The sequence below is a fragment of the Pygoscelis adeliae genome, unplaced genomic scaffold (genome assembly GCF_000699105.1).
Source record: "Pygoscelis adeliae isolate BGI_AS28 unplaced genomic scaffold, ASM69910v1 Scaffold160, whole genome shotgun sequence".
Lineage (NCBI taxonomy): Eukaryota > Metazoa > Chordata > Aves > Sphenisciformes > Spheniscidae > Pygoscelis > Pygoscelis adeliae.
This window is the reverse complement of record NW_008824035.1, coordinates 2838322-2851529: the sequence shown is the minus strand read 5'-3', so window position 1 is coordinate 2851529 and position 13208 is coordinate 2838322. Positions and strand designations below refer to the sequence as shown.

General features: G+C 39.9%; 2 protein-coding genes across 7 annotated transcripts in view; both read right to left on the bottom strand.

The window, feature by feature from the left end:
- The window catches only part of CFLAR (CASP8 and FADD-like apoptosis regulator), a 21615-nt gene extending 18974 nt beyond the window's left edge, over window positions 1-2641 (bottom strand). For 4 of the 5 annotated variants that reach the window (XR_663929.1, XM_009331754.1, XM_009331773.1 and 1 more), the window contains exon 1: window positions 2547-2641. The gene's annotated coding sequence lies outside the window, so the exon portion shown is untranslated. The remainder of the gene's footprint in view (window positions 1-2546) is intronic. The other variant, XM_009331765.1, reaches the window with a different exon arrangement.
- A 5737-nt stretch (window positions 2642-8378) lies between these two features.
- Window positions 8379-12712, bottom strand: NDUFB3 (NADH dehydrogenase (ubiquinone) 1 beta subcomplex, 3, 12kDa). Of its 2 annotated transcripts, none has more exons than XM_009331743.1 (3): window positions 12696-12712; window positions 11212-11347; window positions 8379-8648 (listed from the first exon to the last, which is right to left on the bottom strand). In XM_009331743.1, exons 2-3 carry the CDS (start codon window positions 11343-11345, stop codon window positions 8492-8494), a joined length of 291 nt encoding a protein of 96 aa, XP_009330018.1. In that variant the 5' UTR covers window positions 11346-11347; window positions 12696-12712; the 3' UTR covers window positions 8379-8491. The 2 variants fall into 2 exon arrangements, with proteins under 2 accessions (XP_009330018.1, XP_009330010.1); XM_009331735.1 differs by lacking the exon at window positions 12696-12712 and adding an exon at window positions 12558-12646.
- Between the last annotated feature and the right edge of the window lie 496 nt (window positions 12713-13208).

Below are 13208 nucleotides of genomic sequence, written 5' to 3'. Positions count from 1 at the left end.
CACACTACTGGGGCAAGCCCGATACATTCCATCTGCATACATCTGAGCCAGATCCACTTCACCATGAGAGGTGAAGGGCATCATGCTCCACCCTTCCATCTGATATGACCGCTTTTGCAAATGTCACACATACAGTTATCACAGCTGTACAATTAAAGAAAGAGAGAAAAGCAATGACAATGTAAAACCCAGCAGCCTGGCTTTCAATTTAGATTATCTGGGCCCTGCAATGAGAAGAGTTATTGAATGTAAATTCTTTACAAAGAGGAGAGGAAACCCAGCATATCTTCTCAAGAGAAAAGAAAAAAGTTCACAGTCATCAGAGATAAAGCTGCCCCAATAGTTTGTGTGTTCATGTGCTTGTGTAATTTGCCAATATTGCTGCAAGAAAACACTCAAAGTTTTCCTCTTCAGTTTAATGTTTCATGTACTGAGCGAAGATTTCAATGCAAAGTTTATGGAGCAGGAATATGGTTAAAAAACCTGAAGTACTACACATTCTCATTTACATTCCCGATTTATAAGAAATCCAGAATCATTCCAAATAGCTGAAGTCTAACATGACCAACACCAGACCACGTGACAGATAAAAGGAAGATCACGTCAGTAACAGTGAGTGGAAGGGCAGGCCTACACACGGAACAATAACAAGAAAAAAAAAATCTCTTTTCCTCCTGTATTCAAAGAACCAGGAAAACCCCTGGCACGCTAAGGAAAAATTACTGGTGAGGGGAGAGTTTTCTGTAAATCTGGCTATTTTATTTCACTATCACCCCAAATTTTCACAGAGGAAGGACTCTTCTGGGAAATAGTCTTAGGGTCTCTGGAAAGAGAAATCACTGATTCTAGGGTGACCCATCTGTCCTCTTGTCCCCAAAAGAGGTCTGAGAGAAAACACATCTAAAGAAGATAGTACCAAAGTGCACTTAAATACAAGTTTCTGGATTTAGTTAACTTTCAGACTTTCCTGAACAAAGTGTAAGATTTTAAAGCTGATGAATTTCTCACACACTGCACAGGAAACCACCTTTGTCACTGGCATATTTGTCTAAGTCTGCACTGACTTTTGACCCTGGATATTACACTGTAAACAAGGTTCACAAGGAGAAATTTTTTTAAGGTAAACACCTGAGAATATTAGCAAGCATATTTACTCCTCAGACGACAAACCACTTCTATTCCACACTAAGACAGAAAAACATCTCTATGTTCATTAGCTTCTATGATGCTAATAGTATTATATTCCCATTTTTGAACTATTTCACACTGCCACCAGTCCATACAGAATACAACCAAAATCAGGGACAGATTTTTTCTTTTTTTTCCCCCCAAGGAGCAGGAAATAACAACGTACTAAAACCTCACACACAAAGACACACAAGGCTCCAGTAACTCCCTGCTGGCATTAAGAAGTGGAGGCTGGTATGCGTGTACAAGGCTCAAGCAATTTTACTCTTTGCTGTTTAACACCATGCATGAAACCCTTGTTCCCATGACTGAAACACAAATGCTGCACAATCTACAAATACCAATGTGATTATCAAGGCAAAGAAGTGTCCTCTATTAACAATGATAAGTCAGTGTATCAGGCCTCATATTAAGAAGGAACGTTTTTCAAGAGAAGCAAGGAAACATTTCACACTCTAAACATGATCTACAGTTAAGAGTCTGTAATTTCTGACAGCATGTTTCTTGAACGTTTCACAACCATCTCTACAGTAACAATAACAGGATATAACATCAGTGGGTGTAGTTCTGATTTGGAAAATGATGTTTGTTTCACAAGATGAGCCCATGTGGAAGACCTACACTAGAGGGAGAGCGTAGATTACTCTGCTAGAGGAGGCACTAGCTGCATTTTCTGTTTCCTCCGCTCTGCTTTGTTTGAAGAGGTAGAGGTGGTGAAACCACACAAAGGTAACCGTATTTTAAGTCTGTATCATCTGGCATTTTTCAGTGTTGAATTGTTTGGAGCATGCTCCACAACTTCCACATTTCTCTATAAAAGAAACAGGATTTGGTACGAGATACTAAGGGAAAACATGGAAATCCCGCAGAAACTTCCACATTTCTCATTACTGTATTAGGCTTAAGTAGTTTGTTCTCAGTGTAAACTAGTAGTGACCACGCTAATTTCCATTTAGAAATGCACTAATTTAACACTCCAGTCCTCCTAATCAAAAAAAACCAACACTTAAACTGGTTTTATCTTAAGGAGCTTATGCAGATTTCCACGCAACTTTCTAACTACGTCATTTTAAATCACACTTGGAAAATGAAGCGAGAGTAAACTCCGCTCTGCAAGATAAAATTTCAGGCGGATGGGCAGCGTCGGGTTTCGTTTCTCCTCACGAGCAAGGTCGGGCTCAGGCCCCACTTGCGCCGGGCGCTCCGGCTCTCCGTACCCGGCTCAGCCCGCCCCCCCGGGGAGGACCGGGCCTAGACAGGGAGGAGGACCCGATCCCGGTGTGTTGGGGCGCCTATACTGAAGGGGCAGGGTGGGAAGAGAGGTACGAGGGAAAGGAAGGGGGAAAGGTACAACGCACCCAAACGCGCCGGTGAGGTCTCATCTACAGCAGCAGGGCGAGGTCCGGCACTGGGAGCAGGGAGGAGGGGGCGGTACCGGCCTAGAAACAGGCTCTCCGGCACCGGGCGTGGTTTCGAGTATCGCTTCTCTTGCTCTTTCACATCAGTAAGACGCGCAGGGCGGTTTTCGTTCGTACCTCTTACGACTACGGGAGAGGCCTGAGCCGCCTCTGCGCGTTGATAGCAACGCTGTTCAGGGCAGAGATCTCCCCTCGCTGAAGGACGAGGGAACTAGCTTTAGCCGCCTTACCATCATTATACATCTGTCGAGCCACATTCGGTAACCCTTACGATTTTATCGTGAGTCTGGCCGTTAAATATTTTGGGGTGAGGTGAGGGAAGGATTATGCTTTTCGTTTTGCTTCCTAGTCTACCTCAGGAGATGAGACTCGGAGCTGCGCAAACAAGCCTGCCGAGCTCCCACAAGATGGTGGCGGAGCTGTGACGGAAAGGACGTCTCGTCTCGCGCGCAGCGTCCCGCCGGCGCTTTTGGGTGTTGGTCACACACAAGATGGCTTCCGACCGGCTGGGGCGTGGGGGTGTTGGCAGTAGGATGGGCCTGAGTTCAGTGTGTGCGTAGGCGTTTATGGGACTGTGCTTTTTATACTGCTGCTGGTATGAGGAGAGACCAAACAGCTTTGTAGTGGCCCCAGTAGCCAAACGGTCAGTGGTAACAGACCGTTTTTCAGTGAGCGACTACAGACTTAGGGTAAGCGTGGGCATGTGTTTTGGCGGGAGTTTATACAGAAGCAAGCCCTTTGTTCGTGTCTTGCTCTGAGTTCATTCCTAGTGAGGATAATATTGTACAGGTGTGTGAAAGTTGTATGCTTCCCATTGTTGTATAATCTTAAGTAAATTTTAAGTAATGCTTTGTCCCTGTAAACGGGGTGTTGTGATTCTCTTGGTATAAACCAGTAACTTCCATGAAGCAACTTACTCTGAGGTGCTAGTATTGTAGCTGGAGCTGCTCTCTTAAAGGCCTAAAATATAAAATTCTGGACTATTTTATCAGCTGAACTAGACAAAAGCCACCTCCATATGTGATGAAATTAGACACATCATATATAACTCCCAGCTGAATGGATTTCAAAGCATTTACAAAAAAGTAATTTTTTGTGCTGCTAAAAATACAACAGTAGAAGCACGGTACTCCGGGATAGCACGCTGTTGTGTGAAGAGTCACGCTCTCCTTAGAACTGCAGGGAAAACTGAGGCAGAAAGTAATCGTCCACACTAGAATTTGGTCAGGTACCAAGCGACTGCTCTGTGTTCTGAAAAAATATCTGGATTCTTACTGAAATTGTATGGTCAGGCTCTGACTTTAAATATCAATCATTCAAGGGTATCACAGTGTCCCTGCTACTAAGACATAGCATTGGATCGGTGCTGATTCAGAAGGAAGCCAGCTACCTGCTCTGAATCAATATGCACACTTTCTGCTTGGATCTGTTCCATACAAACACATAAAGACTTGTACAGGCTAATAGAGGTTTAAAACGATGGTATGGCTGCAGGCTTATGAATTGCTTTTTTTTTTTCCAAAAATGGTTGAATGAATGATTTACCAATTTAACACAGCCATTACTTAAGCAACCAATATACTTTTGTTTACTTACTCTACTTTTTTGTTAATTTACCTAATTTTAATATGCTTATTGAACAGTTTTCACATTTTTATAGGCAGCATTTATGAGTTGTATGCAAGTTTTTTTTATTCTTCCCCTGTTATGTGTAACTCTCACAAATCACGGTGAGACTGGTTTGAGTGTATGATCAATTTATTAATTAGTAAGAAATGGCAATAAGCAAAACAGCGCTGGGTGGCCCGGGAGCCTCTGCTCCACCGACGACACACGTGGGTTGGCAAAGCACATCAGGTTATGTACAGAAAAATCATACATATTCATCAGATTTCCTGGAAAGGGTAGTTTTATGGTGATGAGCTCCCAAGCATGCGCAGTAAAATTAGGGTTAGGGTCTTTTCACCCTCCGGTGGTCATTCATAGTCTTCCTCACTTTGTCCTCTGGTTGAACTTTGGGCTTCCTTTGTCCATATATAGTCATTGAATTAGTTTATCAGTCCTTTGACTCTGGAATATTACAAGGGGGTCAGTTTAACTAGTTTTTTAACACTTATCTTGACACAGTCGTCCTGAGTTCCTATTATCAGTGATTTACACCGGAGGCCTAATGAGCTAGCTCAAGGCCTGTAAATTCTGGTCAGGTAAGAATTTACATGTCTCTACTAAATCACTAAAACTATGCAAGTGAAGCTAAGAAAAATCACAGCAAGATTTTAGTCAGGGATTGTCAGGGATTTAACCCTTTCATTTCCCCCATTTCTCTGAAATTTGTAAATTCCTTTACAGATATTCTGAGTTATCATATTTCATTACCTTAGGCAAAGTCCAAACTCTCACAGCCAGTTTCCTTAGCTTATACCACAAAAGGCAATTGTCTCATCAAGTTTGGTGAACAAACAATATACCACTTATCACACCCCCACCTCTAAGTTGAAATATTACATTGTCCTTATCGATAGGTTCTCATATAAACTGGAACTGTAAATCGGTATAAATGTAGAACATAGAGCATACCAGTAAGATTAGATGCAATTGAGAAGAGATAGTCCTATATGTTTCAATTTAGAGGGCTTTGGATATAAATCTGTGGCTTGGACAGACTTCTCTTGATTTGCTTTCATAATAGATTTGATACATTTCATTTTGTAGATTCTCCTAGTTATGTAAAACAAATCTTTGAGAATTATGCCTCCTAAAATACTATGAACCTGTCTTTTATGCTATATATTTCAAAATCAGATTTGGTATGATCAGGGTGAGTGCATCACATTTGTATATATAAATGGTGTTACTAGTTTCATTTGTTATGTGCTGGTGTTGCTTTTATTATTATTAAAAAAGGCAAAGTCACTAAGGGAAGATATTATTTTCGGGGCGTTTTCTTCTCCATTGGAACAATAGTAAAAGGATTATCTGACTTTCAGATTTCTATTATTTGGCCTACAACTGAGGATAGAGAATGTATAGAGCGGCTGTAAAATCAGTTCCCTGTCATACATGTAAAACAGTTTGGATGAATCCCTGAATGTTTTGATACCCATGATGAAATCAGTAAACTTAATTGGAAGACAAGCATGGGTCCTGAGTATGTTCCTTGTAAAACCCCTTGAAGCAAACACTCCTAACTTAAATTAGCTCTATGTAGAAAATAAACTTGCATTGATGTAAAAAGTCTGTCTAATAAATGCTGATCTGGCAAAGATATAATTGCAGGATAGAAGCTTGTAGTTTGAGAGCTCAACAAAGAGGATTTTTGTAGGAAGGTTTTCAGGAGAGATCTCAAGGCAGGTTAACACCACAAATACAGCTATAGTCTGCTATTTAAACTGCAACTGCCTCACATCATGGGAACAGTTACTCTGTTATGCTCTGAAATAGGAATTTCAGAGACATCCAATTTATACTACAATGTAGTCACTATTGTATTGGAACCATTTAGCTGCTTTAACTTCTCTGTGACATACAAATTTGGATTATGCTGAACGATGTAAATATTATAGGTAGCATTAGCAAAAACAATAGATAAACCACAAGTATCTTTCCAGGTGAGTAGAAATAGCTCTTTGACTACTGATGGAGATGGGATTTCCACCTGCATTTCAGAAAATGGAGCATCACCAGTTCTATTTTTCAGAACTTAAGATACAGAAAGAGCTTCCTCACTGTGGTATTACAATCATGTATGTTCCTCACCTGCAGATGCCACTGCTGTTTGTGACCCTGTTCTCTGCACTGTAAAATATCTGTGCTGGTAGAAAGGCTGTTTTAATGTAAGGACAGCCATTGCTATGGTTACAGTGAAGACAGATTTGGTACTATTATTTTAATACACAGGAAATACTCCATCCCCAGGCAGGATTAGTATTATAATACATGTGAAATAAAAATCTTTTGAGTATTGTATGTATAATAATGATGAGACATTTTTATATTCCACAATATTGGCAAAACATGTTCATCATAAATTAAGGCAGTGGTTTAGGGCAGTGGCTGCCATCTGGCTATTAAACCATTGAATGATACCACCTTAATTCATAAATTAATGAATTTACCTAACCTAGTCTAGTCTAACAGTGAATACGCCTGATATATTTGCTTATGTAGAATGTTGGTAAGGCCGATTCTCATGATCTTCCCTATACAAGACAGCACTTATGCATTAATTTAATTTTTAAATCTTTAAAGTACAGTATCTGTGGAAATTAAATTAAATTGAGATTACTTGCTTGCATGCAAGTTTTCTGTAAACTGTGGCTGAAATTAGAAGACATAAGATTTTGATTGTCTTAACTTTCTTCATAAAGTCTTGACAAACAAAATGATGTTTTAAAAAATTATTGAGGAATGCAATAGTTTATATAACAGCCAAACTACATTTGTGTCTATTTTATGTCTTTTGGTCTAAATAAACTAAGCAACATACCAAGGTTATGTAGTCTGAAAATATGATTACAGTAACTTTTAAATCTGTGTTCTTCTGCTACTGCTTGAAAATAAACTAATGTATGACTGTCTCTTCAGCTAGTGTAAATAAAGCTCTTTTTTTAACAGAACTGTCTGCTATATCAGTGAAGTGGCAGGCTTATAACATTTTAAAAGACTAATTCTACAGGAACTTGCAGCAACTTTACTTCAGACTGAAGCATTTGATGTAGAACAAACAAAAAAAACCCCAGTGAAAAGCATACATACAGAAGAACATGAAAACAAACTTTCCCAACAGGAAACTAAATGGGACAGCAACTACTGCTTAAAGTTTTTCTAAGGCTTATGCTTCTGGAACAGCTGCAACAGAGTTGGGGTGGGGGCGGGAGCGGCCAGTCAGCACACAAGTACTGCACACCATATTAAAACTACAAAGAGCAGCTGAAGTGAGAAGCATGTATCTTAAGTGCAGCACTGTGGAGGACATACTGCCAACAGGCCCTTTTCTACTATAGTCCTCACTCCAGGCATTCTTAAAGCACTCCAGAAGCTGTTAGATAATTTAAGGAAAAAAATAGGAAATTTTAAAACAAATTATTAAAAGAGACTAGGTGTAAAAATAAATAAATCTGTACTACTACAAATGTACAACTTAATACACCAGAACAAAACAAAAAAAGCAACTGTTCTCTTTTTTCACATTACACTCAAGTGTATCGGAAGCCATATTAAGATAAGGTAACAGTTATTGTTGAGTCTAACATTCTACTTTGCTTAGTAATGTGGCAGCAATGTAATTTTCAATTTCTGGGTATCACACAGCAGACTATTTTGGTGCATAGTGTCTGCCAAATTAATTAACTCTTCAATAGGATTAAGTATAAGCTTTGGTATTTTCATATACTTTGAGGCAGTTTTGGGTACTTTTTAAAGCTTTAAGGTAATAGTTCTTTTTATTTAGAGACACAAGAGTGAATAGTAACAAATTATCCTTTTAAGAAATGACAAGTCACTCATTACCACTTACCAGCAAATGTTATTAAACCTGTAATTAGTACAATTTTTCTTTTAAAAGCAACACACTTTCTCAATTTCATTTAATAGAATGTTGACAGGGCTTTAAAGAGCTGGGCTGATTGTTTCCCCTGTTCTTTAAAGGATGGTACAGCAAACCCAAGAGCATATTTGTATCTTGTTTTTTTTCCCCCCAGACTGAAGTTAGGTAAACCGCTCCGGCTATGTTTTTTGATCGTTCCACAAAAGTATTATAAAATCAAAGAAACATGGTTTTGCCTGTGATAGACTTTAATATGCATGTTTTAAGTACAGAGTGAGCAGCAGGCTTATGTATGTTTCAGCTTAGCAATAAGTAAGTATTAAGTTGTCATATTTGATCTTCAGTGATGGCCTCCGTTCTTCTTCGGAGGAAACAGTGTATATTCAATACCAAGAGCTATGACGAAAGCTGCAAATCCCCACTTGAGTCCCCTAGTAAAGACTTCTGTTAAGGTGACAGGTTTTGCAAAGCCACCCATATATCTCCAGGCTTCATTACTAGAAGAAAAATGAAACCAAAAGAATAAAACAAGATCAATGGAGCCACTGTGGTAAACATTAACAGGAATCTCTTTGTTCGGAAAAAAAATGAAGGTATTTCAACTAGATATACATTGAGACTGTAACTTTTATCATTTAAGTAACGGGAGTTGCCACAAGTAAAGTTCATTATATTAACTCTTAACCCTTTATGCATGTAATTTGAGATGCAAGTAACACCAGCAAACAACATAATTCTAGTAACAGAATCACCTCCCCAAACTTGTTATGCAATTGTTGTCTTCTGTTTTTACTCTGTTTGGAATAAAATCAGAACCCACTAGCACATGCCTGGGATGGAGTAACTACAAGCGCTAGTCACTGTGCTAGACAGTATCCAGCATAGTTAAAAGGGAAAGTTTTTCCAGCCGTAGAAAACTCATCCTAGCGTGGAAGCACTTTGTTTTACAATATGACACTTAACTATATTAGGGTCAGAAAAGCCTACTAAAACTGATTTAAAAAAAAAAAAAGGCTGAAAAGAGTGTGTTTGGCTAAAAAGCTACAGAATATTTACAAACCTCATGCTGCCTTACTGTTTTCAACCTACATTGTTATTGAAACCTTTAGTCACTGCTGTAACTGACTACAAGTACTTATGTGTAGCACAACCAGTGTAATCTATAGCAGAGACAAACTGTGTCCATCTCTAAGGACCTTAAGAAAAGGAAAAAAAATTTGCACAGAAACAAGCAATAAAATCCGAACCATCACTTCAGGAGAAGATACAGGTTTTTTTAAACAAGGGGGTCAAGCATTTATGTTCATAGATAATCCCCTTGTGCAGGTGGTTTCTGTGACTCGGGATGAAGGAAAATTGGCATGGAAGAGTTACCTTCTAGATAATAGTATAGGATACTAATTGATAAAGACTTAGGTTTCCAAATACGACATCTTTCACACAGCTTACTCTGTATTGAATATGTACATTAATGTGCATTTGCTACAAAGGTGGAAAGCTGATCCCCTGTTAAAAGGAACTTAATATATGAAAGAGGGGAGACCTACAGAGGGTTACTTTTTCAAGACTTCTAGTGCAAAGTATTAATAATGCAATCGTCTTCCAGACTACTGAAGCAAATACATTGATACTTTAATTTCTCCTTTGTCCTGAAATGGAACTGAAATATTACCTTACATAAAATTCAGAAAGTTCAGGAGGAATCATCTCTCATGCTTTAAGAGTTTGACTTTGTTCCTTATTTCAACTCCTGTAATTGGCTCAGTCACCTTCTTTTACCAGAGGAACATTAATTTTTTTTATCTAGGAGGGGCAACAAATACTACACAAGCTCTTTTCTAGTTTGCTGTTTTGCAGCACTTCCTGAGCAGTGTACTTGGAAGTGTATGCACTAAAAGTCAGGTTAATTTACACTAAACTTATGATATTAAACTGTGTCCATTTTTTTATGGGAATAAGCCTATTGCTTGCTGAAAACAATTTTGTCTGAAGCAAAGGGAAAAAAAGCTAATGACTGCTTGCACTCCACAGAAAGAGGCAACATAAGTGTGACACAGGCCTGGAAAGTTCATTGGTAACAGATCATCCTAAGAACTCATATGTCAAATGATTCTTATCATCATCGAAACTATGTTTTACTCTATGCTTACAGCTTTCAACTGTTTCAAAGGAAGGAAAAAAAGTCCTGTCAATCCCAAACCCCTCCAGAGGTTATAGCATGTAACAACTTTTTAACAGATTACCTGCTTGCTCTTACATTTTTCTTGTAGTGATTTGAAGTAAAGCCTTTTCTATGAAGGCTCCTGGAATAGTTTGCTCATGCAGCTTTTCCCTTACGGAAGAACCAGACTACACAGCACAAGACATTTAGCATTTTTATTCCCCAAGATTAAAGAGTACTTCAGCAAAGTATTACGTAATTCATGATGTGGGAGAAATATGTTAAGCCCTGTTTTAACAGCTGCCTAAATGACCCAGAATTGCTGTAGCTGAGAAAGAGGAGGTATTCATTGTAGAGTGGGACAACTTAAAGAGGTAAAATCTGATCCTCCATTTTGTCATTCACTGCTTAGCAAAAAGAAATGCACAGTTGAATCAAATTCCACATTGTATACTAGTATATTTCTTCTTTTCAAATAAAGGCCTCCTGTTGTATATGAGGAATGCTATTCCTACTCAGAATGTCAATGTAAGTTCCATCAACTTCAGCAAGATCTGAGCACACAATCCCGTTGCTGAAAAGGGACAGGCTTACTCACGTGTGCAAAACCTAATATTACTTAAGTGTTTTGGTGGACGAGGTATTGTCATTGTGCCTGATCTGTATCATCATGAAACATCACAAAGTGCAAGGGTGCCTTGCAAAATGTGGAGACTGGTCAAGGTGATGCAAGGTGCGACCTCCATGCAAAAAAGTAAACAAAGACTTAACTGAAATTCTGACTAATACATTCTAGATGCATTTTCACTATTTTTACTAAAGAATAATCTGCAATGACAAGGTCCAGTTGATGCCACAAGACGACATACCAAGATTATTTTTGAGGCTCTTGCACTTACCGAGCCCACGGATCCCTAAGACCCCGTTTAGCTAGCCTTTCCTGGACCTTCTCTAGTGGAGTACCCTCTATCTTCCACTGCCTGTAGTCGGGGAGTTCCATTTTGCCATGGCCATGTTCATTTCCATGCCCCATACCTACAAGAAAAGATAGGAATTTTTGTTCCTCAGAGAGTATCAGCTTATTTTCACAGACTTGCAAAGAGCAATACCCTGTACAGGAAAAACAGGGAGGTTACAAGGAGCATTCCAAAGCACGTAACACTGCACATGAACCATCTTCTGCACTGGAAACAGTACACTGTAGAACAAAGAGCTAAGAGACTTTATGCTGCATTTCAGAAGTTGCTGATTAAGCACAATAAGGCAAACTGTACAGAGCTAAGTGTTATTGCATTGTAAGTCACCACCACCATTACAGTCATGAAGCAGCTATATAAGTTTTCTGTGCCAGAAAATAGCGTCAGAAAAACAATTGTTTCCAATGTCTGTAAATGCACTTTAGCGACACCAGGGCCCACCAACTTGCGGGCTTTCCAGAGTACATCAAAAAGCTCAGTTTGGAAATTTCTAATTTAGGTATGGCAGAGATATGATCATCAAGCTCTGGAGAAAAAAACATGACTTGGCTCCTCAGCTCCTTTTAAGTTGCCCCCAATTCGGTCAAACATAACTGTGGTGATAAACACGTACAGGATAGATAAACACGTACAGGATAGATGAATGGACTAGGAGATGCACCTTACTGTAGCCATATGTTGGGGTTAATACCTATCCTAGACTGTAGTCTTCATTTTTCTAGTCTGATTAGCTTGTATAAACAATGCATGCTGTACAACGACTATGCCCTTGAAGAAGAACTAAAAGACTGATAAAAGGGGAACATCCTGCCCTAGAAGGCGTCAGAGGCTAGATGACTGCCAAAGAAACAAGAAGTCAGCAAAAAACTGCGGTAACTAGGGGAAAGGTAAAGGCAGCGGGGGAGATCGCAACCACCGACTCAATTCAAGACTGGAAAGACTTGCCCCCTCACACCTGCAAGAAGCATGTGTGCTAATTTACATGGTAAGCAAGGCTAATTGGAACATAACTAACCAATGAGCATGAACTTAGGCGGGCTTTTACTAATCATGTAACAATATAAATATGCTGTAGTTCTTTTGTGTGGTGTGCTAGCTTTGTGGAATTGCCACCTAGCACCCATCTTTGCGTGAACATGAGCTAAATAAATATCTCAGTTCTGTGTGTAAGATTGGCTTACTGCACACCGGGTACCGGGTGACCCCACTTGTGGGACATTACCAGTCATTTCACGAGGCTGGAAAATATATACTTTATTTAGATACACCTTTGAGAGAACTATGGAAGTATTAAGGTTCTCAATAATGGTGATCAAGGCAGACAGGAAGGTGAACATTTTCAGTGAGATCATGAAGGACTGGAAGAAAATAACGATGGCTTTTAAGTCTCTCTTTTCACAAAGCACCTGAGACTTCTTTGAGCCAGGATTTCCCATTTTAACACATATCTGGTAGCAAAGAGCGGATTTAACGTCCTTAGTTTGTAGGAGAATTGACTGGAACGCAATGATGCCAAGAACACGGCTTCAAAACCTTTAACTCTTGAAGAGCCCAAGCTATGGAGGCAAGCAACGAGGATTCTCCTGCAGAAGGAAACCTGAGGAAGAGCTCTAATGCTGTCATTACCCGAAAAGCTCCCCCAGAATTAACCCTCAGTCTACACCCTTGCCGTAAAAACCCCAAGACCTCTCTCCTACCAGTATCTACCTTTCCACAAGAAAGGGGTTTAAGCGTACGTGCACACCAGCGCCCGCACGCCGCGGCCAGCGGGCTGCACTGCAGCGCCAGCCGGACCCTCTCCCAGCAAAACCGGCAAAAGCAGGGCCGAAAGGGCCTCACGAGGTGGGGGAGGGAGGGCCCGCGCAGCGCCAGCGCCGAGGCCCGCTAGCCCAGGCGGGGCGGGTGTCCGTCCAACGGGG

Bases quoted from the DNA above. Each gene is read 5' to 3' on its own strand.
- NDUFB3 (XM_009331743.1), bottom strand. From the start codon at position 11,345: ATGGGGCATGGAAATGAACATGGCCATGGCAAAATGGAACTCCCCGAC. The intron at 8,649-11,211 runs GTAAGTGCAAGA...TTTTTCTTCTAG, and splicing joins CTTAGGGATCCGTGGGCTCG to TAATGAAGCCTGGAGATATA.